Consider the following 25,059-nt stretch of genomic DNA (forward strand, 5'->3'; position numbering starts at 1 on the left):
AAATTTAAGATTCAACAAATGAATTTGTAACACAAAGATGGTACAGGTATACAAATAAATGCAGTTGATTTGAATTAAATATACCTATCTATAAATAAATTATTACAAAAAAAAGTATATTAATTAATAAAATAAAGCACGAGTAATGAATGACACTGTAAAAATTGAGTTTTCACTTTCACCGCAGTGGGAGAGAGTACAGAGGACGACGGGTGCGGGGATCTGGTCAACGCCGTTTGACCACGATCTGCAGGTAAAATAATACAGACAAAAGAACAGGGGCACTTCCGTAATTCCGAGAGATACCCCCAACGCTCTTATATATGGTAACATCCCCTCGTTTCACATCTCATTCCTCATTTCCCCGTTTATCTCTAACAAGAACAAAAGACAAAATCACGCACAAACACATGAGAACCAGGAGAGGGCTGTGTTATCCTAAAGAGGTGAATATGTGCGTCGCTAATAATAGCCGAGCCGTGAAGAGAAGGAAACTGGAGGAGGTCAACGGAGGATATACAATCGCCTGCCGGAGAATGTTGAAGGAATCCCCTCAGATTGCCGGTGGACGTGATTTGTTTGATGCTTTGCCGGACGATATTGTGCTGACTATTCTGTGCAAACTCAGTTCTACCGCTGCCTGTCCTGCTGATTTGATCAATGTTTTGATAACGTATGTGTTATTTTTTCAGTGTGAACATAATTTTTTTTTTCCGTATCTGAATCCGAGTTTCATTCGTTTTATTTTGTCTTACGAACAGATGCAAAAGGCTTAACGGATTAGGTCTCCATTCGCTGGTGTTATCCAAATCCTCGCAGAAAATGCTGGAAGTGAAAGCCAAAAACTGGTCGGAGTCCGCTCATCGATTCCTCAAACTATGCGTTGAAGCTGGAAATATCGAAGCCTGTTTCATTCTAGGCATGGTTGGTATAATTTTTTAGCGTTTTTCTCTTCGGATTTGATGATAATGTTAAATAAAATATGAGATATTTTGTTTGAGATTGCAGTTAATGACTCTCGATGCATAGTGCGAACTTCTATATTTATTTAAAAAATAAATTACTGAGATTTATTAATATTACCTGACACAGATTCGTTTCTACTGTTTGCACAACCGAGGAAGCGGTGCGTCATTGATGGCGAAGGCGGCGATTGCATCTCACGCTTCCGCGCTCTACTCCCTCGCCATCGTCCAGTTCAACGGCAGCGGCAGCTCGAAGAACGATAAAGACCTTCGGGCAGGCGTGGCGTTGTGTGCACGCGCGGCGTTTCTCGGCCACGTCGACGCACTTCGTGAACTTGGGCACTGCCTGCAAGATGGTTACGGAGTGAAGCAGAACGTCGCCGAGGGACGCCGATTCTTAGTTCAAGCTAACGCGCGCGAGTTAGCCACCTTTCTGGCGGCGGATCCGTCCGCTGTGGCGCCCAGCTCGTGGCTGACGTGGAATCCCCACCGCCACGTGGTTGGCAGCGGGTGTCCGTTACTAAGTGATTTCGGGTGTAATGTACCAACTCCGGAAGCTCATCCGGCGAACCGGTTTTTAGCCGATTGGTTTTCGGATCAGATTGGGAACACTCCGGGTTCGGGGCTCCGTCTTTGTTCACACACGGCTTGCGGGAGACCCGAGACTAGGAGGCATGAATTCCGTCGGTGTTCGGTGTGCGGAGCAGTGAATTACTGCTCTCGCGCATGCCAGGCGCTGGATTGGAAGCTGCGCCATAAGGTGCAGTGCGCACCCGTGGAAAGACTGGCGGATGACGACGGTTATTTTAACGGCGATGGCAATGACCATGGTGATGGCATCAATGGCAACGGCGGAGAAGCGATGGAGGAGAGTTAACAACGAGGCGTGGACTGTGAATGTGACGGTAACGGCACGGGAGTCTTTAGAGAAAGAGAGAGTAAAAAGTTGGTGAGTGAAATGAAGAAAATGGGAAATTTCGAGGCCAATTTTGAAGGAAATCTAATTTTAATAGTTCACAATGGTCATTTGTTTTTACAAGTGAACTTTTTACCCGCTCTTTCTTTGTAAAATAGAGTTTATTTATTACTCAATCTTAAGTTCAGATCCAAAATGAAAAACAAAGAAATTATTATTTGATTTGATTCGATTCGATTTGATTTAAAAGTAGATTTGATTTATATATTGATTATAATTCGAATTTCCCATGTATGATTAGAAATTCCTTTTAAAATGTAGTCTTAATCATTATTAATCCAAACAGCATAATTAGATTATCACATATTAAATCTAAAGATTTATACGTACACATAAGGTCTCTTTACACTAACATGACCAAATGATAACATAATATTGATATTGCTGGCCTTTTATCACACTTCTCAGCAGATCACATGAAATGTGGGTCATGACAACTGCAAATTCTTGAGGAAAAAAACAAACAAACATTGATTCCAATTAATTGAGTGTTGTACAAAATTATTAGGTGAAGAGTTGGGATGTTAAAATGTGAAATATTTGAATAACTAACCACATAAAATCCTTGAAATCTGCCTTAACTTTGGGGTAAAGATTGAAATGAAGGAAGCTTCATCTGAAAAGTCTATCATCAACCAGCAAACATTTCATACATCTAGATCCTTCGTTTTCTTATATATATATATATATATATATATATATATATATATATTGATCCTACCCATAAGATTTATTCATTCGATCAAACCTTAAAATATAGTGACACATTTATTGGGACTCTAAGACAGATTCCCACGGTAAATCTATTCTATTGAATAGTGTTATTGAGGCCCGTGAATGTAAAAAATAATAAAAATAATGTGCCCATAAAACCAAAAAAAAAAAAAAATGGAAAACAGAAAGTGAACTGGCATAGGGTATCCTAGGTAGCAAGTAATTAAAATTGACGATTCAGGCAAGTGTCTGTTTCTTTTTCTCTAGTCTACTTTATGTGTTTTGGTCAAAAATTGTCAGATTGCAAGAGATTGACCAAAGCAGAAACAAAAGAAAGAAAAATAAATAAATAAAGAAGAAAGAATGGATTAGAAAGAGGGCAAAGGTAAAAGTTAAGGAGACAATGCATTATGCAAGTGGAGAATGTGCTTTGTCTGAGAAAAAGCTTTATGCTCCCCATTTCAAAAATAAAGATACAAAAACAAAGAAATGTAAAAGGGCATCTAATAATGGAATTCACTTGTTCCTTCTTTTATCACTAATTATTCACTACTAACTATATAATCTAAACCAATTTTTCTTTTTTAAGATACAGAACATGTTAGTAGGAAAGAAAGTTATGCCCTAACTCCGGAGATTAGAAGAGTATATTACATATAAATTGAAGGAAAAAAATCATTTTTTGATTAGACGACGACGATTGTATCTACTCGTGACCGATAGCCCACTGTTTGTGGTCCAAACTCCCAAACCAAAAAAAAAAGAAAAAAGAAGCCATTTCATGCCATCTTTGTTGGTTGGAGGTGCAACTAATTGTTGGTTGAGAATGCAAACACAACACCACAAATAGGGCAACAATGTGTGACACTATATTTTCAACAAATACAAGCTTTCTGCATTTGGGATTCATCCCTATATTGTTACCCATTTGTCTTGATTTATTTATCTTCCCCTCCTAATGAACAAACTCAGATCCATACTAACTTTAAGACTATTATCGATGTCTTGATGATATCGCGACCTCAATTACATGACGAACTCTACATTTTTGGATAAACGGACCTCTAAACATGTTGTTTTTCCAGGAAAAAAAAACATGTATTTTCGAGAGGAAAAAATTGTGTAAAAGTTAATTTTTTTTTATACAGATAATTATTGCCATTAATCGCATTATCTATTGTCTGATTTGCTATGTGTTGATATTTTGAGATATGAGATCAATTTTTGCTTTTTAGGGAGGAAAATTGTTACAATAATTCAGTTTATGTGATCTTACAACATGTCCATTGGTTAGTCTTAGGGGTTAATAGGCACTTAATTGTGATTGAAAACAACTCATCAGATCTTCCTTCATGTACTTTAAATTTTCTTTGGTATTTGCGTTAATATATATATTTAATGCAAATTTTCGGCTAGATTTTCCACAAGCAATTATGAAAGTAGAATATATTTTCATAATATTTAAAAGGACACGATTGATTTAAACTTATCAAGTTTGATTAACATGTGATATTACAGTAAATTGATGTTATTTGTCGAATTATTCGATACATAAAATCAAAATTTCATACATAAATGTATTAAATAACACGAAAAATCTTCAAAGCGTGTGCCATTTTTGATTACTTCCTTTCGAGCAAAATTTTAAATGAAAAAAAAATCAAAAGTGTCGGAATGAAATAGTGAATTCGACTCGTCGTTTTTTATACGATAATAATTTGCACAAATTTTTTTTAAAAAAATATAAGTTATAATAATTCAAAAATAATTATAAATTTAAAAAAGACTAGTAATTAAATTGTAGCGTTGGGACAAAAATATTAATTGTTGGCAATGTAGTATGGTGCCTAAGAGAAATATTATATCTATTTTAAGTCAAATATTTGGTGGAAAGAATAGTACAAGAATTTATTATTTTCCCCGAACAAGTGCAACAAAATTGTACCGAATTACCTCATACATGGCTACAAAATTAATGACAATATCGACGTCTCACCAGAAGCAATTAGTTGCATGTTAGTAGCCTTTTTCTTTTTTTTTCCATGCCTCCAGATTATATATCCAGGGGTTCAAGATATTGTTTTCAGCAGCACCCTTAGCTGCTGCTCATATATCTTCAGTCTCCGACTTGAGCGTCGGAGAGGCTACGCCGGGATACCCTCTCGGCCCCCTTCTAACGATCTTATTCATGATTTCAGGCTCAGGATAATTTCAAAACCTGCGTCTGGACTAGTGACACTTGCTGGAAGCAGACCCTAAAATTTTCCATGAATATCAAATAACATAATAAGCTAGACCGAACAAATCCTCTAGCGTCGTCGCCTATATACATTACTTGTCCATTTAGTTGATTTATTCAACTCCAGCACTCGAACCCGAGCCACTACAAGGGCTAAAGCCCCAAATTTTGCAATCATAACTCTATAAAAATAATCCCTCTTCCGTTTTAAATTTTTTTATGGTAAGTTTAAATGGCAATTAATCATGCAGCTACAGCGTAAATTAAATTAATTTTCTTGCAAAAAATGTAACTTGAAGTTGCCAAGTGTGCAGGCAATTAAAAATCTCAAGCATTTCCTTTTCGCATTCTTGCACTTATGATCCAAGCCACTGGCTATCTAATCTACGCATTTAGTAGGAATTGACTTCTTAAAATTACAAATTACTTTGAATTATAATATACATATAAGCTCGCAGATTCTTTAGGATTTAATTTGATCAGTAATATTTAATGTCACATTTTTTCATCCGTATATATAGTATTTATATATATATTGATCAATAAAATATGAAACTTGGAGGGGAGGATATTTTATTTATATGGGCCACCAGGAAATGGAATGCTTACAAAGAAATTAATGTAAATTCCGATGTCTCAATTATATTGTGGGGATGGATTCTTGTTGTCTGCACATGATTCGAATATATATATATATTATTTCATGTCTTTGTTTCGATTATTCAGACCCTACACGTATGAGTGACATCCTAACAATATTTTGCTACAAACTATTAATTAATTTTGGAAGATTATATTGCCTCATTTTTTCCCCATGTCGTTCACTCGAAATATATATATGTACAAAATATTAAGTGGTGCTTCATTGTAAGTATATATCTTGTTGATCAAAATATATGGAAAAACAGGACATATATGCAGTAAACCAAACAAGCGTGCTGTTCACAGTAGAGTATGACTAATGTATAAAACCAGCAAATCAGTATCTTGAGGAAAACAATAGAATAATGCTTAATTAAATCAAACCGAGGTCTGTAGCTTGTACAGTTTTCTTAAAACAGATTCGCCCCCTCCGGTATGTGCTCCGAGGATTCAGCGAACGTCTGTTTCCCAGGATACAACGGGCAAACCAGCAGAGTTGCAGCACAAAGTACTATGCTAGCGAACAAATTCAGTACCTGAACTTTATCAGTGAACAGAGCAGAAGCAGAACACGCAGAAGTAGTACTGTAGCAGCAGTACTGTAGCAGAACAAAGCACTGTGGGACAAACTCACCTTTCCAAATTTCCATTCACTCACATGGAAAGCCCATAAGCCTAAAAGCCCACCTTTAATCCAACATACCTAACATGTGTTTATATGTGGAAGCTGTATTTTTGTATATAAATTACTGTTATAATTGGATCTTGAACTCGACCATCGACCGCCTAAATCTGGATTCCAAAGTAATATGTGCTTCTTCAACAAAATGTTTTATCGAGTAGGTTTTTAAAATTTTTTAAAAACCATAACATTTATTACATTTAAGTATAGCAGTGAAGAGCCTTTTTTAATACATATTTAAATGAAAATACAAATTAAAGAATAAAAAAATCACATTTTCTTGGTTTTATTTTTGGCATTAAAAGCTTGTCGATACAAATGCAGTCGAGGTAGAGTTGTGCGGATATTTAATTATTTCGGATGGATACGGCCCTTTGTCCGCCTCGGCACACGAAAAGAGTTTGGTCCATTTAATAAATGAAATGGGTGGCATGATAAGTACATTTTGTGTTATATTTGTATACAGAAAATAAATAAGGATGCGGAATAGCTGATCCCCCGAGTTCGAATCCCCGGCGTGTGTTGTAATTAAAAAAAATAAATAAGGATGTGATACCATATTTAAAAATTAAGATTAGATATGGTAATACAGATAATACAAAATGATTTAAATATTCAGTGTGTTTATTTTATATGATGTAATACTATATATTAATATTTTAAGCCTATGTAATAGACAAATTAGTGAGATACAAAAAAATCGACATTTAATTTCAGTTTGAAGTTAGAAATAAAATGATAAATAGTTAATATAGTATTTGATTTGACTGATAAATGATATTTTGTATCATTGTCCTTTTAATAATTAATAAAATAATATTATTATTATTTATTAAGAGTAATATTGTAATTAAAATGATTTATCTATGTAAGATAAATTATTTATAAATTAAAAATAATATGATAAATAAGTACTTCAAACTCTCCGAAAAGTTTTTGTATATCACTATACAACTAATCGGCCTAAACTTGTAGACCAAGACAAATAAAATTGGGCCTGATATCATAGGTCATGAACTAGTGGGCTCTTCCAGAAAGAAATAGAAATCTGTATTTAAAACCCAAATATGATTGATACAGGCTTAGAGATAAAGCCCAATACTATAGTAGCATCAGTGGCTGAGATATGTGGCAAATTCATTGGCCATTAGTTATTTTTCACGTTTGCCTTGCTGTCTCATCAGTCCGTTCACGCCATTGATTCAGGTAAATCGATCCACAAAATTCAATTTTTTTTCTCTGTTTGTTTGGTTTTTTGTTTCAAACTTTATCTGTATCTATGTTCAGCTGCATACGTGATCCAATTTTTCACTTTCTATTCGATCCTGTGTCAGAATCTAGGGGTTCATAAAAGGCTCGGGAGCTAGAATTTGTGTTTCGATTATCTTCTTAGGAGCCTCCACGATTCTATTAAAGTTACGTGATTATTCATCCCTAATCCTAGTGAAGTTGTCTATTGTATTGTGTGATCTTGTCTTAACTCAAAAAATGTTTGATCGTAGCTGATTTATGTATATTTTTCCTGTTTTTTAGTTGGTTTATTGTTTTTTAAGATATAATTTGACCTAGGATTGCATTCACCACTGGCAAAAACAACTGAGTGAACATCTTCGCCTTTAATTTTAATGCTTGTATTTGAAATGTGATGTTGAAGGATGGGATTCATAATGGAGTTTGCCGAGAATTTGATTCTGCGAATGATGGAGGATCCGAAGGAGAGGGACAGGAAATTTAGGGAGCGTTTGTATGATAGGAAAGACAGGTGCCAGAAAACTAAGGAAATGTGGAGCTTACCTCTGCGTCCCTATGGATTCTGGACCTTCGAGCGGCACAATGCTCAGATTTTCTGGGATTCTCAGATTAGCCAAGTTCCAGGGCGCAGGGACCCATATGATGACCTCATCCAAGAAGCTTCTTCGTCTTCCTCATCCAAATAATTGGTCAGTTTGTAACATGTTCCGTTCTTTTTGTGGAAACTACACGTAAGAAACTTTGTATGAGTATCACTATGAGCTTATGACAGTTCAGGACTAAAAATATGGTATAGGTTTTAGGGTCACAATTCTTACGAGACTACATTTTGGTGCAGACTATTTGAGCGTTACGGATTAATTACTTCTCATTTTTTCTTCAATATAAAATGTAAGCTGGTTGCTTCTGAGATTCTTTTTATATGTACACCGAAAAATAAATTGTTGATATTGGATATGAATACTAGTTGCATTCATATATGTACGTATGGGAGTTACAGGATTTGCATTATTCTCAATAGTGTAAAATGGAAAGCCTGTCATACTGCCTGAACCTGATGGATGGATTCTGGAAGAGTCCTTGTGATATATCCATATAAAGATAAAAGCTACATAATTTCTAACTTTCGCTGCATCGTTATGTAAACAGGTTGTTGCATATACTATTGGTGAGAATATTTTGGAACCTATTCGTTGTTGGCATTAATGTCACGAGTTATGGCTGCTGCAAACTGTCGTTGTAAAACTTTGTTTCATCGTCCTACTTTTTATGTCAAGATGTATATTATTTCCAGCACAGGCATTTCAGCTGTGCATTAAGTTTCAATGGCCTTGGTGTTGTTTCAGTTTTGATTTCTCCAGCATTAACTTTCCTATGTTCACAAAATAAACACCTTCCTAGAAGGGCCAGTTGTTCACATTTCCACCAGAATCACCTCTACCAACACAACCTCCATTCTTACGTGGCGTTATGCACGTGATTCGTGAGAGAATTTAACTGTGTTTAAGAAAATGCAATGATGTTTTATACGCTCATCCAAGTACATTCAAAACTCAAAGATATAAACCTTTATGAAACAAATTAAGAACTAAAGAAATGCCGCAGACATTTCTTATCCCTGTCCGGTTTATGTTGACACTGCCTTGTTATTTAAGGATAAGATAACAGCAGTTCTATTTTTGTTAACTGTGCAGAAGCTCAAACAAGAATCAGAGTTTAAAAATGGAATCACACGTTCAAGAATCAAAGTGTTATGATTGAAAAATTGTGTTGGGGTATCTGATGATTCTGTGTTGTTTTTCATGCAGGGGAATTTAAAGCATCCAGCTTTCAGGGAGTCTGGATAGAGATGTATTTTGTTTTTTACTGGCTATGTGCTGCAGATCAGCGAGACCAAGAAAGCTCTATATTCAAAACTTATTATTGTGGAACATAAATTATGGGGTTGAGAATAAACTGCATTTTCTTCTGCATCTATGTTATTGATACTGTCACGCCCGGCGTTACTCTCAAATTTATATTCGAAAACAACAAGCCTCAGAAGTACAAAATTCATAAACCAGCCTTTTATTCATAATACTAAATAATTCGTTGTCTAATACAAACTCAAATACTAATGTTTTACAGCGGAAATGTAAAATCAGATATAACAATGTCTTAACAGATACAGCGAAAACATAACTTAGAATTGAAAAACAACCGTCTTCTTCGTTAGCCTCAAAACTGATGCTGTTCTCGCTACTGGATTTTTCTGCTTGAACAAAGGTACTCTCTTAGCTCGAATTTTCAAGTGATACTCAAGATTTGTAACACCAATTCAGATATTTGAGGGTGTTATTTATAAGCAATTTCTGACTGTTAGCCTCCCAAATAAATGGCCATAATCTGTCATTATGTGTCATTACAGCCTTTAATCTATGATAAATGCTTCATTTACAAGTCATAAGTGGAATCAGTAGCTGTCTGCTGGAATCTCACGCTATTGAACTCTTCTGTTGCTGGATTATATCTGCTGAAAAAATACCAGCTTCTGAAATATCAGTTGCTGCTGGAAGCTTCTGCTGAACTATTTGCCTTACTGCTGAATTTTGTTAGCTGCTGCAAAAATGCTACGGCTGGAATTTCGACGGCTGGAATTTCGGGTTCTCACATATACTTTGTAGTGATCTGTGACTGCGTTTCTATCCCCTATCACGTGAATTATTGGCATAAGGTTCAAGTAATGAGATATAGAAGAATAGAGAACATTTTCTTCTGCATAAATATACTTTTTCCTGTACATCCCTTGGAAAATAACAAATCACATCCCACATTGACTTGTCATTCGGAGTTCATCTATGTTGTTATGCACTCCTTTAATAGGAACCCATTTTTCTGAAGGTAAATTGATATATTAACATAGATCAAACAACACCCACAGAAGCAGCACAAAAAGCATCCCGGCAATGTTCTTCCAAAAACACATTTCATCTTATGAATTTAAAGCAAAAACAAGTATATTAAAACTGAGGAGGTTTACATATTTCTATGTGCCAACTGTTTGATTCTCACTATTCAAATTCTAATGGGTTTGCTCGACAATTTAGCCCTCAGCTCTTGCTCTGCTTTACCGAACGGAATCACGAAATCCCCACGAGGGATCTAATTTCTCACGGCAAAGATCGTCTGTGTAGTTGTAGATTCCTCAATTTTTGTCTTTACTAAATTTCTAATTTCATAATTTGAACAAGCCACAAAATGTATAGAAACCACCAAAACAAAAACTATACACACAGAAGTATCAATTCCAAATCATTTACACAATTCTTTCAATCCACAAGATCAAAAAACTCCCAAACCCAGACCTGATGTTTTATAATGAAGCACTCTTGAAAACAAATCCCAACCCTCTACTCCTCATCCGATTCACTGCCGCTTGTGCTGCCAGCATCTGTCTTCTTACCAGCAGCTTCCTCCACCTGCTTATAAGCCTCCGCCATTTCTTCAACAGGAACCAATGGGATATAGTTAAATAAACTATACCCTTGTGTTGCCATATCTTTAACCAAATTGTTGTACTTCTCCGACCAGTGCACAGCTGCAGGAACAGCAACCTCAGATGCTCCATGCAGAGCAGGATACTGGTTAGCTTTGAACCAAAAGAGAGCCAATTGATTCACAGCTATTTGCTTTGAAATTACACCAGCATGGGAAATTGCAGTGAATGGACCAGCAACTTTAGCTTCCTCTGCCAAGTCATGTGCTATCAGTGATGCCTTCTTCACGACTCTCCGGGCTTTAGAGACAGCTTTCTTGGCTGTGGGTGGAGCATTCTCATCAAATTTGTAGACCGCCTCATCCACCTAAGAAACAAGAATGAAATCTGAGTTCTTGAGGATCCATTCGAGGCTGGATACAAAATGAAACTGGACCACATATAGAAACACTTGGTTTCAATCGGAGGAGGACAGGAGAGATTAATTGAAGGCGGCTAGATGAGGTCAGAAAGCTATTTCTTAAATTCAAGAGACTGAAATATGAATTTTCAAAAAAAAAATTTGATACAAGTTTTTAGTTTTCTTACTAAGAGGTCCAGCGAAACACGGTTGTGGAATAATAAGCAATAAAGCTTAAATTATCCAATTCGCCAAATCTCTTCATCAAGATGTTCATCAATCACTTGATAAACAAGAAATTCCCGACTACAGTAATTCAAAACTTTAACTTGGCTAACTTGATTATATCGGAAGACAAGTTTTTCCTTCAAAACGACATACTACTTGGAGGATATTTTTAATAGCTTTGAACATCCTGGAAACTTTTATCAATCAAAAAGGGAAACAACGAGCATAAACATGATATCATCCTGATTACAAAATTGTGTTCGAAAAGACAAAGTTGCAAGAAATAAAAATTCCAAATCCAGCGAAAACAATAAAACACAAAAAATGAGATATTTTACCTTCATGTCGAGAAACACAAAAAATTGAGATATTTTACCTTCTTGTCGAGAAACACAAGGAGATCACCAGGAACACCCTTAACTTTCTGGTACACAGGTTCAACCACGGCCGTAACGGCGTTTTCCACTGTTTCAACGGTGGATTTGAGCGGACCGGGATTCTGTTTGGCGTTGTCGTACAGATTTGACACCACCACGACGGCGTGCACCGCCAAAATCTTCAGAAATTCAAGGTGTTTCAATTCCGCATCACTTCTGTCGACCTCAACATCAACCTGGCAACAAAAGAACCGAAAAAATGTAAATTCGTAAACAATTTGAAGTAAATAAAAAACTAAACAGAAAAAAAATAACAATTACCTGAGACGAAGCCATATAAATCGCAAAACTCGAATCGAGAATTTCTACAAGAGAGAACAATAACGTATGCTTAGGGAAATGGAAACTTCTCATACAAAGTCGGCGAAGAAGTGTGAAGTGAGGCGTACGAAGTAATTTACATAAAGATATGATGAATGGTTAAAATAATGCCACGTGTCTTAGGATCTGAAGGACTCTTAATCGAGTAGAGGAAGAATATTCTAGAGGAGGCTGCAGCTGATTTGACCTCTGTTTTATGCATGAATCGGTGGATGATTGTTATTTATTCTGAAAACCCCAAACCAACTCTCATACCAAAAGATTTTTTTCTCCATTTTTATCATAAAATAAATTAAATAAAAACACCTCATTAAAAGATTAGAAAATTAATATTAAATATTAAAAATGTATTATATATTTGAACCAGAGACCCCGAACGAAAAGGACAGAAAGTGATTGTCGGTGTCACGGGGTTGTACGGATAATGAACGGCTCCTGACAGGCTTCTAAGCGAAGGTAACATGAATGAACCGAACTAACACACTGAGGGAAAGGGATTCCAAAACTGTTCAGGTATGAGACTATGCAGTCGAGGAGTACTTAAAAGATTTAATATGTACTACTCATTTTTTTTTGGAAGCTAATCAAATAAAATATCTAAAATTAAGAATGCTTGACTTGAGATAATTTTGAATTTGAAACGGATGAAAAAAACAAATCAGACAGAGAGAGAGTAGAAACATATTATAAATAGAAAAAACAAAGTATCTACTAATATAGATATTATAAAATTATAACCAACAATCTGGATTTATTTTTTTAAAAAAAAACCCTTAAATTTGGAATGAGATTATTGATTTGATTTGTACGAAAAACAAATCGAACAATTTGTTTGGCGCTGCCCAATTCATGCAACTGGTGTGATTTTATGGACTCGTCGTTCACTCATCAAGCACTTTAGATAATTTGTTGCTTGTACAACACTACTTCCATATTCAAATGCTTTGGTGGACATGGTGTCATTTTAAGATGTTCAATTACTGATGTTTTCAAGTAACATAGAAAGTGGGTTTATAATTTTTTATTAGTAGAACAATATGAGATTGATTTTGAGATAAACTTGGGCTAAAGTGCTGCCTCAAGACTTGGAGAGCTAAACTCTGAATAATCGTATATGCTGAATTGGGTTAAAAATTTAGTAGTGCTTCGGTGTAGTTTCTAAAAAATTGGTTTAGACTTGAACCCTGGGGGGGGATTAAAAAACTCAATCCAATCCGGTAAAGTCATCTCAAATGCAAAAAATGTAATGAAAAACGGAGGAAAAAAGTAGAAGAATTCGCTACGCTCGAATATTTGTGAACTCTCGCATTTTCTTACTATTTTTCTTTATTGCTTTACAATTTACATCATCATTATGTGAACACACGATAACACTATTTTTCTTTGTTGCTTTACACCATCAATATTTAGTCGATATTTGACTCCACGTGATTGTATGAACAGATGATAACTAAAAGATAATCTGGGAAAATCAATTAAATTCCTAAAATAATTTACTCGCTCCGTCTTTATACTAATATTATCGTCTGATCTTTCATCCTAAAAATCGAAATGATACGAACATAAAAATAATAAGTTATAGCCACTAGATATTAATTCAGAAGAAACTCGTAAAGTATTCGAACACGGATTGCTGAATCAACTATTGGTTATTCGAAATAAACTTGAAAATGATCAAACAATTTTTTTGAGCCAAATTCGACTATAACCCTAGTTATACCCCTGGTTATACCTCACATTTGGGTCAAATTCAGTAGAGTTAACCAACACAACAAACATACTCAACCAGAATAAGCACTGAAATCACAACAGCAAAAAATTAAATTGATGATCAACTGAAAAGAACACAAACCTGATTTTTTTTTAAAAAAAAAGACACACAAAACCAGGAGTAAATATAGTTATTCTGCTCAATTTGAAAAACGTTGGGGTTTTAATAACTTAATTACTAGCCCGGACAATTGTTAGAATCCCAAGACTAAGCTAATCTCGATCTACCTACACAGTCAGATAGAAAACAAGCCAATAATCCGGAAATCGCGATTCTCAAATTGCCTGAGATCAAACTATGTCATGGGTGAAATACCAGGTAGCTTTCGACCTTCACTTCCGACACCAATTGTGGTATTCAAACTGATTCAGAGAATGGTTTATAAGAATTCATGGTCGTCCAAGAATTTTGACGAGAAAATGGGGGATCATCTTTCAAATGGGTCGCCTATGTTATAATCTGAAGGGCAAACTGCTGCTGCTATTTTCTCTTGGAGATTATATTTCTTAGCGATCAGGGGCCTTACATCTTCAACTCCGATTAAACTTTCCAAAAAGGGCAGGAGCAATAGCAATTCAGTGTCAGATCGGTCATCAAACCAGCTTTCGATCGGTATTCCATTATCCACTTGGAAACCAAAAGCCTGAATGGAAACAAAAAACAATGTCCAATTTGATAAACCTAAAAGTTTGGTTAGCATCGCTGTGAAAGTGCTGAATATAATATTCTTTTCTAGAAAAGCAGGATCAAAAAGTTTTCATCATGCCACTGAGAAAATTGTGGAACATAAGCATCGGAACTCGTTGAAAGGTTGCATCATATAATCTCCATCTATTTACAAATTATATAAAATTCAGCTAGAAGATGAAAAATGAAATGGCTTTTATCATAAGCTAGCACTGATTCAGAAAGCTTCCGAAGTAAAATGAACAGTGATATTACCTGAGGAGAATTGTCAATTATAATGACTTGTGCCAAGTCACGGCCAAGAACAGATAGATCTTTGAGGTAATTCCCATCAACAAAAACACAAGAGTCACGATATACACGATGTCGAAAGATTTTCCTCTTTGGGTCCAGGACATTTAGAAGTTGCTCGGCATAAATACTTTGACTGGCAGTAAAGATGACGATCTCAAAAAGTCTGGATACTCTCTCCAGAAATTCCCTTAGATGAGGACGGCATCGCACATATACTGTGTGCTCCTTTAAGTTGAAATTAACGGAGAACGTGAAATCAGCATCATCACATGGCTCAAGCGTAGAATGCACCAATGTCTCTGCCAAGCATAAATCTTCATTTGAGAACATGTCACTATACTAGCAAAAAAGTGACGCAATTGATCTAGCAGGCATATGAGAAGAAATTTGGGAAGGGAAAATGTAGTCGTATATTCAGCATCGCTTCACAGATTGAAGGAGATGAAAAACAGAGACACAAACGAATTACTGCTTGCTCACAAGAAAGTGTTCACCAATTCAACTTGTAGCATTTGGTGGATGCTATAAAGCTCAAACAAAGAAAACTACTAAAAGATGGCAGATACTAATAATGATTTAGAAAGCACTTGCAGAGTTGCCAAGTATTTAAGCAGTAACTTGATGCGTGTGATTTTGCTAATAACCATAGCGTTAAATGATTCAGACAATGTAATTTTTTATTCAAAACTGCATAAAAATCAGTAAGATCCCCCGTCAAAAGAACTTCTCCAACCCAGAGTTAAACGAACTGAATCGAATTGGATATGACAAAAAATTGAACACTCGAATTCGGCTCGTATTAGTTCTAATTGAGCTCGATTCGAAGTTCGAAAATTTTGGCAACAATTCGGATCGAATTAACTCAAAAGATTCGAACAGGTTTGCGAACTATTGTTCCAAAATAAGTACCGGAAAGGCTCAAAATTTATTTATTTAATATATAACTATATTATATCAATAAAATATTAAGGCTCGAATGCGGCTCGCGAACTATCGAACAAAATAATTTGGACTTGAGTTTGGCTCCAAAAAAAAACATGTTTGAATTCGGCTCGAATTTGATAAATACGCGTACGAATCAAATATTTTCGAATCAGCTTGCTCTATTCGTTTACACCCCTAACCTAGAGTGAGATAATTGGTTGAGATCTTGCAGAAAAGCCCTCACATACATGAAAGACAAAAGGCTAAAAGAGAGAAATTATGTAAACGTTTTACCATCCAAGTCCAGAACAAGAGAGGTTGATGGACAGCTTCTTGTCTGTTTAGGCAGTAGCATATGCCTAAACATTGGGACCACCGAAGACAAGTCTGGTAGATTCTTGATGAAAAAGTATGGGTCAAAATCATCATATTCTTCACCATCCTCATTATCCCGTGAGACAACGACCGACATGTGATCTTGATTATTCTCATCTACACATTCTAGGTTGGAATTTTTCATGGAAAGATATATAGCCGAAACTTCAGGTGACAGACCGGCACCGCCTAAATTTACAATGATAGTATGATACAGCAGACAAACTTGTGAAAAAATGTTGGGGATGAGAATATAGGTTTCTATTCTAGTACTACATACCAGGGCAATCTATCTGTGTGTTCTTATTCCCACACTCCTCGATATTTTGGCTCCCATGCTGAAAAAACGAGCAGAAGTCTGCTAGAAAGATTAGGGTAATTGAATCCATATACTAAGATAGAGTACACCAGATAAAAATAGGCCCATAATGATTTAAAAAATGCATAGAGAATAAAAGGAAATCAGTTATTATCTGAAACTACCTCCTCTTGAAATTTCTGCTCCAATACTTCTTGCAACATGAAAGGATGGAGAAAATATAGTGTCCATGACACAATTAGTAGCCTCATTGTCAAAGCCCTAAAAAATGACAAGAATCAAATTTCATATCATCTAATATGCTTCTTGTTTCTTAACACTGTAATTTGACACGTTGAATTTCTCGATAATTACTGTACAATCTAACAAATACCAACGGAAGGTAATGATATGTATGAAGCACTGCAGATGAAGCATAATACATGTCAAGATATGTTGCATATGCAAAGCATGTGATTACCTGATTAGCTATACAAGAACTGTCAAATCCAGCCCCAGCATCATAGCTCAAACAGACATCTGAATCATCAAACTCCACCACTCTGAATTTGGTATCCAAATTTGTTCCACCGACTGGCTCCTCAGCAGCTTTAGAAAGTGTACCAACTTAAAAATTGCAACAGAAACCACGTCAGCAAGTTCAAACCATTCCAGTCGCACCAAAAAGGAGATCTTTCTAGAAGTGATGACTAATTGGTAAATGATGTGTCATTAAGAGAAATCTAGAAGATGGCATCATTGATAGTAAAGGTGAAGTTAATGCAAAGAGATTTATCCAATGGAAGAAAAGACTGTTACAAGGCTATAGCTGGATAAGCAATTCAAATACTCACCAACTTTTTTCTTCCTAGCAGAAGACGTGATTAGCTCAGTAACTTTCTTTGCTTGAACTTGAACATTTCCCACCAGTTTTTTTTGTAGTCTTGAAACCCTAGGACTGGGTAGGTCTTGAGAATTTCTTCCAGCTACTTTTTTCCTGGTCTGCATCTCGCATAGAGGAATTCAAACCAGACTCCCAGCTTCAAGATAAAAGCGATGAATTTAAATGAACCAATCAACCTAGATATCAAGTCACCAAATCTTAGTTCAACTCTTCAGGAGTGAATTACTCAAGTCTTATAACCAAATCTGGAAAGGAAAGGAGCCATCAATATCCATAAAGCAATACTGATTAGTAAAAAAATTCATTCTACTGAGCAGAACCTGAAAATGTAGGCAAAAACAAAACATGGCAATTATTCATAGCTCGACTGAGTGTGGCCAAAAGATACGAGTGCAAAACACATCCATGGTTGGCAAACCAGTAATAGGCAATTCTATAAGGAAGCACGAAACACGAAAATGCTCAATTGAATTAATCCATAGCAATAAAAGCATAAATTATAGATAATTGGATCGAGAAACACGCAATGATATAAAAACGCTAGAACTTCACAACAGAATCTATTCACCCAGCAATTGATCATACTAATCATTAGACCAACAAACAAACAAAAACTGCACAAACAATAAAATATGAGCGGATTCTCCAGCAAAATGCATCGAATCCTAAACTCAAAATTCTCCAAAACCCTAAGAACAACACATAAACCAGCATAGCAACGTGTCAATAGCATATTTGAGCTTAATTCAATGCCAATTAACTCAGAAGAAACAAATAACAGCTCGTACCTGGAACTGAAAGTTGAAAATATCAACAAAATCGCAGCTCCTTCGAAGCAGCACAGCAAGATAATGAGGTGGAAGTCGAAGATTGAAGAAGTACCAGGGTTTAATTCAAAATATCGGAAGAGTACTGATTTTTTTCCTTTTTCCCTCCGAAGATTGGGAAATGAAAAAAATGAGAGGGAAAATGAAAAGGGATGGAAATTCCTTTTGAAGAAAACTGAGATAAAATTACAAATACTGTGTATTGTTTTCAGTGAGAAATATACATCTATGTTCCCTTTGGCTAAATTCACGATTTATGTCTTTGAATTCATGGATAGACAAATAAAAATAAATTAAAATAATCGCGCGTGTATTTCACATGCGCTTCCAATTTAATAGCGACGTCAGCAATAAGTAGGTTTTGGATTGGTTTGAAGTTCCATACATATCATTCCCTTTATACAACCATATTAAATTAAGAGTAGGTATATTGTGAGATAATTTCACGAATTTTTATCTGTGAAATAGGTCAATCTTAATAATATTCACAATAAAAAGTAATATTTTTAGCATAAAAAGTAATATTTTTTCATGGATGACTCAAATAAGAGATCTGTCTCACAAAATATGGTACGTGAGACCGTCTCACACAAGTTTTTGCCTTAAATTAAATATAAGATACGTCACTCATATTTATTTTTTTTAAAAAAATTGACAACTTGGGTTCTCTTATTTAATGTTGTTTGTGTGTACGGACATGTTGTTTCATCATGTGAGTATGTTTTGGGATTAAAATGTTTGAAGTTTTCATCAAAAGAAACCTTTGGAGTTAAAAAATAGCAGAAAATCCATTTAAAAGTTAAAACTCACACATGTTCGTGAAAACAAGACTAGAAGTGCATCCTGCCATTTTCCAGGCAGCACTTGGGACATTGGGGCGATTCCCTTTTGGATGCTCTAATGCCTCACTTGCTGCCCAGTTCCAAATCAGCTTTTGTAGCTCTTTTGCGTTGTTTTCTTTTACAAGTTTTTCTTGATTTTTCGTTATTTAATTTCAATTTATTAATTACAACAATTCCGATATAAACTTATTGATGTTGTCGGTCGCTAACATTATTTATACTAGTTCTTCTGTACACGCGATGCATGTGTGTACAGACTTTTTTACATTATCGATGAATTAAAGTGAAATTTGACAAATTATGGAGTGACTAAATTGATATTTGAATTGTTTAAATAAAAAATAAATAAAAATAAAAGTGTGGGTTGAAATTTAAAAAAAACAAACAACAAAAGTGTAATATTAGTATAGGGTAAAGTTGGAAGAAAAAAATGATGTCCTCTACATGGTTACTGTCATGTCATCATCCTTAATCAAAATAGAATAGATGAGTTCCAAATATATTCAATGTCATAATCGAATTCCTAAATTATATTTAATAAGATTACCGATGAATCGAGTATGATAAAAAACTAATTAAATTACTTATCATGTCTTTGTCAATCGATTGAATCTTCTTTTTGACAATAAAACATTTGAAGTTCTTATTCGAACTCGAAATTACATGGAATGTAAACTAGCTCAACGAGAGACTCGGATTCGGAAAAAACACGAGCCTAAAATTGAGTTTTAAAGAGTGGAAAGAGATGACAATCTTAAACTATTAAGATTATGATTTAGTGTTCTTGACAAATTTATAAGATGACAATCTTAAACTATTACGATTATGATTTAGTGTTCTTGACAAATTTATAACAAATTAAGATTCTTCCGGCAAATAAATCTCTGCCCAAAATTAGATTCTGAATAATTTTGTTGCTTATAACATGTTTAATAGGAGCATTGGGACATTGGGAAATTAATCTTATACTAATTTAATCTGAAAATATTAAGCTCCAATTGTGTAGTGACAAGTGGAACCGTAGCAATATATATTTATTACAAGCCCCGGCAGTACCAGACAGAGAGACGTACCCCAAGGACCAGCCTTGTCCCCGATAATGTGATTTGAATTTAGGGGTATCCGATGTTAATACATGGCGGGGCGCCTGAGTTTTCTGGTTTTGGGAAATTTTTTATTTTAATTGAAATGTCAATATTTTTTGGAGTAAAATTAATAAAATTTTCAAAATCTTTATAAATATTGATAAAAAAAAAATCACTAAATTATTCGAATCAACTTGTCAATTGTGAATGATTCAAAATGGATTTGTTGCGCCTGATGCTCGAACATTGGATCGAGGCATTCAGCGGCGAGCGAAATTGGAGCAGCCTAAACCGTGAAAACGGGGTTGTGGGAGAGCAATACAAGCGTCGTGCTACTAGGCGAAGAATGCTGCACCCTAGATGGCGAAAGTCCAGTAGCCGAAAGTATCACTAGCTTATGCTCTGACCCGAGTAGCATGGGACACGTGGAATTCTGTGTGAATCAGCGAGGACCACCTTGCAAGGCTAAATACTCATGGGTGATCGTTAGCAAAGTAGTACCGTGAGGGAATGGTGAAAAGAACCCCCATCGGGAAGTGAAATAGAACATGAAACCATAAGCTCCCAAGCAGTGGGAGGAGTCAGGGCTCTGACCGCGTGCCTGTTGAAGAATGAGTCGATGACTCATAGACAGTGGCTTGGTTAAGGGAACCCACTGGAGCCGTAGCGAATATTATCATATTTTTTTAATAAATGTTTAAAAAATTAGTATCTCTACATGCTTCTGACGTGCAAGTTAGTATTGTGAGTATTTGGAAAATGAGTATGTTTTTTGTAATACGGTCTCACGAAACATTATCGTGAGACGGTCTCAATCATATTGATATTCACAATAAAAAATAATATTTTTAACTTAAAAAGTAATAATTTTTCATGGATGACCCAAATAAGAGATCTGTCACACAAAATACGACTCGTGAGACCGTCTCACATAAGTTTTTGTCTTGAAAAATACATGGAAGAATGGTTGATAACAAATTTAATAGATGATTCGTTAAATTTTCCAATATAAATTGAGCATTAGGAAATTTTTTATTTATGATATTACAATAGATACTACTTTTGATTATTCTAAGAGATATTGTATGCTTATTTTTATCTGTTTTTTTTTTTTCTTTTCATATCCTATTTTACAGTTTATGATATCGAAATTAATGTTGAGATGAAGTATGTAATGGTATGTAACAGCGTGTACTTAATGGATTTTATTTGACAGTTGGGCGTGATCTCGTGACTTAGTCGATTGGAAGTACCACGTTAAAATTCTTTGTATTTTTATTTATGCTTTCAAAAGTTTTCGTTGTTCATTGAAATAATTATAAAACATAGAAAAATAATTAAAAACCTGTCCAACAAGTTTGAATATATTCTTGAGCATAATCATACAGTTTGAATACAGTTGAGCGAGACAATATATGTTCTAGTAAAGCATAAATAAATTTCACATAAAACGTGTGTAAAAATTACGTGGCATTTGATTTTCTTGATATGATTAGTATTCCAATCCAATCATATGTTTAGTCGCAGTTTTATGTGTGTTATTTATCCACGTCAATTGAATAGTTGAATTAGAATTATAATATTATCATTTATATTTTTATTTGATTATGTCTTTAGTCAAATGATCTCACGGATCGATATGGTTCATGTATGTTGTGAAAAATAATACTTTTAGTTGAAAATAATATATTTTAATGGATCAAGTGAAGTTGGAGATCCGTTTCATAAAATTGACTTACGAGATGATATCATTGGTGCTTTTGTATATTCATTTTATTTATGTTTAATGATCATTTAAAGATAACAAAGTTGTAATTTTCCATTTTATCTCAAATTTGATCTATCAAACCAAACATATTATTATTTAGCCAATAATCACAATATTATTTAAGAGTATGTCTCTTTGTGAGAGGGATTCACGGAGCTATATTCATGAGATGAGTCAACTTAGTTCATACCTTCAATGAAAAGTAATACTTTTGACATAAAAAATAATATTTTTCATATATCGGGTAGAGTTTGAGATCGTATCACATAATTGACTTGTATGACAATTTCACATGAGTTTATGTGATTATGAATAAGTATGATTTGAGACGGTCTCACGAAATATTTCTTTGTACAGAGTTGAGAAATGTAAAAAAGTTCAGTGAGTAAAAAGTTCTGATTAAAAGTTAAATTTGCTTCATACTGTGAATCTTGTTGCTCACTTCCCGTGGACTTTGTAAATTGTCATAAATTCTTGTGTCTCACTCCAATATTGTTTACCACGTATAATTTTCTCAATAATACATAGCTTCAAAGTTCAACAATGATGTCCGCAAGTGTATCAATATCAAACATCCTAACCAATATCTAACCAACTAATTCATGTTTTAGTCCGTCCTTCGTCATTACGAGTAAAATAACCGAATAGCATTCAAATCCCATTTCACCTCCTTACACAAGAGTCGTCATACCAAGAAGTACCAAACTAAAAATCACACCACCATACCAAAGTTCCATCTTGGTTGAACTCGAACTCGAATTCGAACTCAGCACATACAGACTTATGTTGTCTAGGACAGGACCACACAGGACACCATCGCTCGCCCACGTCTCATTGAATCTATAGAACGCTATAGAAGTATCCCTCGAAAATTCGGATGCAATACTAAAACTTACAGAATGTCTGGAATTAGCCGATCCCGTCCCATTACTTTGGACTGTGTAATTCCTTACATCATTCCCCACTTGTAAGAATACCAATAAATCTCCTACACAGGAATCATCAGCATCACCTAGAGTGAAGTTCAAAGTGTAAGTTTTTTCCATTAGGAAAAAGAAATCTGCTTGGATGCCAGATGGATAACCAGAAAATAGCTCAATTGCTGCGTTGCCTCGGGGGACTTTGAAGTGTTTAGAATCAATGTATTTTACGGTTCCGAGGATTTTCCATTGTTGGAGTGGGGTATGGTATGAGCTTGATTCTTCATTTACAAGAATTCCCTCTGAGGAGTTCTTGATGACTGCTGGCCCAATCTCAAAATCTCCATTTGCTATCATGTTACCTGCGAGAAATATCGAATTTTCGAATATGAAAAATATGTCTTTTTTTAAAAAAAAAAAAAATTTATTGGGCCGATTAGAGTTGGGGATGAGATGTCTTTTTTAAATTGCAGAGGTACAAACTTAGAATGATAACAAAAGAATTTTATAGCCGAACAATAGCTCGGTTTATGTTATACTTAGTGTGTTACTCCGTCGTATAATTGATATAAGATGTTTATTATAAATTTCAAATATGTTTTTGTTTCGAATTCAAATAGTCATATGAACATCGTATATAAAAATACACACAGAGTCAAACTCACATAATATCATAAAACTAACCTCGAAAATAAATAGTTGTCACCTAAGAATTAAGATATGTATGCCTTCATTTCCATATCTTTCAAATAGAATTTCTCAACTTATAGTTGTCAACTCTTAACAAAATGATATATTTAAAATTCGTGAATTTTGATTATAATTTAGCTTTATATGTATAGTTTAGTTTAGTTTTCGATGGTTGACTCGTCACACGGATAAAGATTCGTGAGACCGTCTCACACAAGAGAACTACTCATATATATTTATACAAAGGAATAAAAAAGGCTACATACCTTCGTACCATCGGGGCATTCGATTTCTCTTCACAATAAAGTTATCCACAACGGGCCAACAAGTAACATTTCGCTCCAAATTTTGTGTCACACTCATGATCTCGAGATTTATGGAATCCGTTTTACTTCCCCATGATCCCAAATGAAATCCATAGCTAATCCACAACTGTCTGCTCAAATTCCTCTCCAAAGAGAAGACTCGTGATCTATCATCATCGTATTCATGATCAAGAACCGAAACATTAACGGCCGTAAAGTTGTTGAAACAATTCTCGTTTTGAGCAGCCAGAGTGAAAGTGAGAATATAATCCGAGTAATCATCAGTCCCTTTGAATGTTTGGTTGATTCGACCATTTTCTCCTAATTGAACCGCGTGGCCATTTCCTGGCAAAGATAAATTGGCAGCTGGAGTTACATACCACACTGTTCCATCGAACGACCATCCTGGAATCGGGTTTTGTTTGTTGTGGAGGAGCAATAACTGGGAAGTCGCGTTTTCGGTTATATTCATTGGAGGGATTTCGAAATCCGGGTTTTGTAGTATATCTGCACAAATCAGAGGATGTGATTAGAAATTTTGTACAGGGGGCGGATCTGGGAGTTGGGAAGAGGAGAAATATTATGAGATCGTCCATCTCGTTTTCTACTTGGTCCAATTGGGGGAGAGATGTTAACAAATTTTAGGTTGACAGATTCGTATTTAAATTAATAAAAATGAAGATCTTCGGATGCACAATGGGTTCAAAATGTGCACACAAACAGTGACTGCAGCCAAAAAAATGGGTATCAAATAGAAATGCAGTTCCCGTTATAAACAAAACAAAAGAAGAAGATAAAATATACCTGCAGCATTTGATAATGTGACGTAAATGAAGAACAAGAGGAGGAATTGGAACACACGATCCATCGTGTTCGTGTGTGAAGGGGGAATGGGGGGGATGATGCTTATTTAGAGCTGCATGATAGTTGACTTTGATGATAATGAATGCTGCATTTCAGAGAAATTTCTTTGCATTTTGGTCAAAGAAATTTGGAAAAATATTTATGAAACTCATTTTTGTGAAGAGACGCAGTCGAA

General features: G+C 35.1%; 4 protein-coding genes across 7 annotated transcripts; 2 read left to right on the forward strand and 2 right to left on the reverse strand.

Annotated features, from left to right (window-relative positions):
- Positions 1–336: 336 nt before the first annotated feature.
- On the forward strand, positions 337–2,115 carry LOC142533192 (F-box protein At1g67340-like). The gene is made up of 3 exons (XM_075639871.1): positions 337–673; positions 762–924; positions 1,093–2,115. The coding sequence occupies exons 1-3, from the start codon at positions 411–413 to the stop codon at positions 1,840–1,842; spliced, it is 1,176 nt and encodes a 391-aa protein (XP_075495986.1). The 5' UTR covers positions 337–410; the 3' UTR covers positions 1,843–2,115.
- Positions 2,116–7,289: 5,174 nt separating this feature from the next.
- On the forward strand, positions 7,290–9,442 carry LOC142533761 (uncharacterized). 4 transcript variants are annotated; one of them, XM_075640652.1, is made up of 3 exons: positions 7,290–7,424; positions 7,873–8,187; positions 9,308–9,442. In XM_075640652.1, the coding sequence occupies exon 2, from the start codon at positions 7,874–7,876 to the stop codon at positions 8,153–8,155; it is 282 nt and encodes a 93-aa protein (XP_075496767.1). In that variant the 5' UTR covers positions 7,290–7,424; position 7,873; the 3' UTR covers positions 8,156–8,187; positions 9,308–9,442. The 4 variants fall into 4 exon arrangements, with proteins under 4 accessions (XP_075496767.1, XP_075496764.1, XP_075496766.1 ...); XM_075640649.1 differs by having other exon boundaries at positions 7,873–8,158; positions 9,278–9,442; XM_075640651.1 differs by lacking the exon at positions 7,290–7,424 and adding an exon at positions 7,610–7,633 and having other exon boundaries at positions 7,873–8,158; positions 9,278–9,442.
- Positions 9,443–10,858: 1,416 nt separating this feature from the next.
- On the reverse strand, positions 10,859–18,618 carry LOC142532439 (uncharacterized). The gene is made up of 11 exons (XM_075638738.1): positions 18,372–18,618; positions 17,534–17,828; positions 17,161–17,306; positions 16,865–16,961; positions 16,662–16,739; positions 16,301–16,570; positions 15,044–15,381; positions 14,532–14,744; positions 12,271–12,414; positions 11,949–12,185; positions 10,859–11,311 (listed from the first exon to the last, which is right to left on the reverse strand). Exons 2-11 carry the CDS (start codon positions 17,685–17,687, stop codon positions 10,859–10,861), a joined length of 2,130 nt encoding a protein of 709 aa, XP_075494853.1. The 5' UTR covers positions 17,688–17,828; positions 18,372–18,618.
- A 4,136-nt stretch (positions 18,619–22,754) lies between these two features.
- LOC142533980 (protein BIIDXI-like) lies at positions 22,755–25,059 on the reverse strand. The gene is made up of 3 exons (XM_075640921.1): positions 24,825–25,059; positions 23,982–24,527; positions 22,755–23,387 (listed from the first exon to the last, which is right to left on the reverse strand). Exons 1-3 carry the CDS (start codon positions 24,886–24,888, stop codon positions 22,777–22,779), a joined length of 1,221 nt encoding a protein of 406 aa, XP_075497036.1. The 5' UTR covers positions 24,889–25,059; the 3' UTR covers positions 22,755–22,776.

Source organism: Primulina tabacum, chromosome 18 (genome assembly GCF_025594145.1).
Source record: "Primulina tabacum isolate GXHZ01 chromosome 18, ASM2559414v2, whole genome shotgun sequence".
Lineage (NCBI taxonomy): Eukaryota > Viridiplantae > Streptophyta > Magnoliopsida > Lamiales > Gesneriaceae > Primulina > Primulina tabacum.

What these genes read in the sequence shown, in the direction of transcription:
- LOC142533192 (XM_075639871.1), top strand. Translation starts at nt 411, where the DNA reads ATGAGAACCAGGAGAGGGCTGTGTTATCCTAAAGAGGTGAATATGTGC. An exon ending in TTGATCAATGTTTTGATAAC is followed by an intron (nt 674 to 761) that starts GTATGTGTTATT and finishes TCTTACGAACAG; the next exon opens with ATGCAAAAGGCTTAACGGAT. An exon ending in CCTGTTTCATTCTAGGCATG is followed by an intron (nt 925 to 1,092) that starts GTTGGTATAATT and finishes TACCTGACACAG; the next exon opens with ATTCGTTTCTACTGTTTGCA.
- LOC142533761 (XM_075640652.1), top strand. Translation starts at nt 7,874, where the DNA reads ATGGGATTCATAATGGAGTTTGCCGAGAATTTGATTCTGCGAATGATG.
- LOC142532439 (XM_075638738.1), bottom strand. Translation starts at nt 17,687, where the DNA reads ATGCAGACCAGGAAAAAAGTAGCTGGAAGAAATTCTCAAGACCTACCC. An exon ending in CACACAGATAGATTGCCCTG is followed by an intron (nt 16,571 to 16,661) that starts GTATGTAGTACT and finishes TTGTAAATTTAG; the next exon opens with GCGGTGCCGGTCTGTCACCT. An exon ending in TCTTGTTCTGGACTTGGATG is followed by an intron (nt 15,382 to 16,300) that starts GTAAAACGTTTA and finishes TATGCTTGGCAG; the next exon opens with AGACATTGGTGCATTCTACG.
- LOC142533980 (XM_075640921.1), bottom strand. Translation starts at nt 24,888, where the DNA reads ATGGATCGTGTGTTCCAATTCCTCCTCTTGTTCTTCATTTACGTCACA. An exon ending in CACATTATCAAATGCTGCAG is followed by an intron (nt 24,528 to 24,824) that starts GTATATTTTATC and finishes TGATTTGTGCAG; the next exon opens with ATATACTACAAAACCCGGAT. An exon ending in AATGCCCCGATGGTACGAAG is followed by an intron (nt 23,388 to 23,981) that starts GTATGTAGCCTT and finishes TATTTCTCGCAG; the next exon opens with GTAACATGATAGCAAATGGA.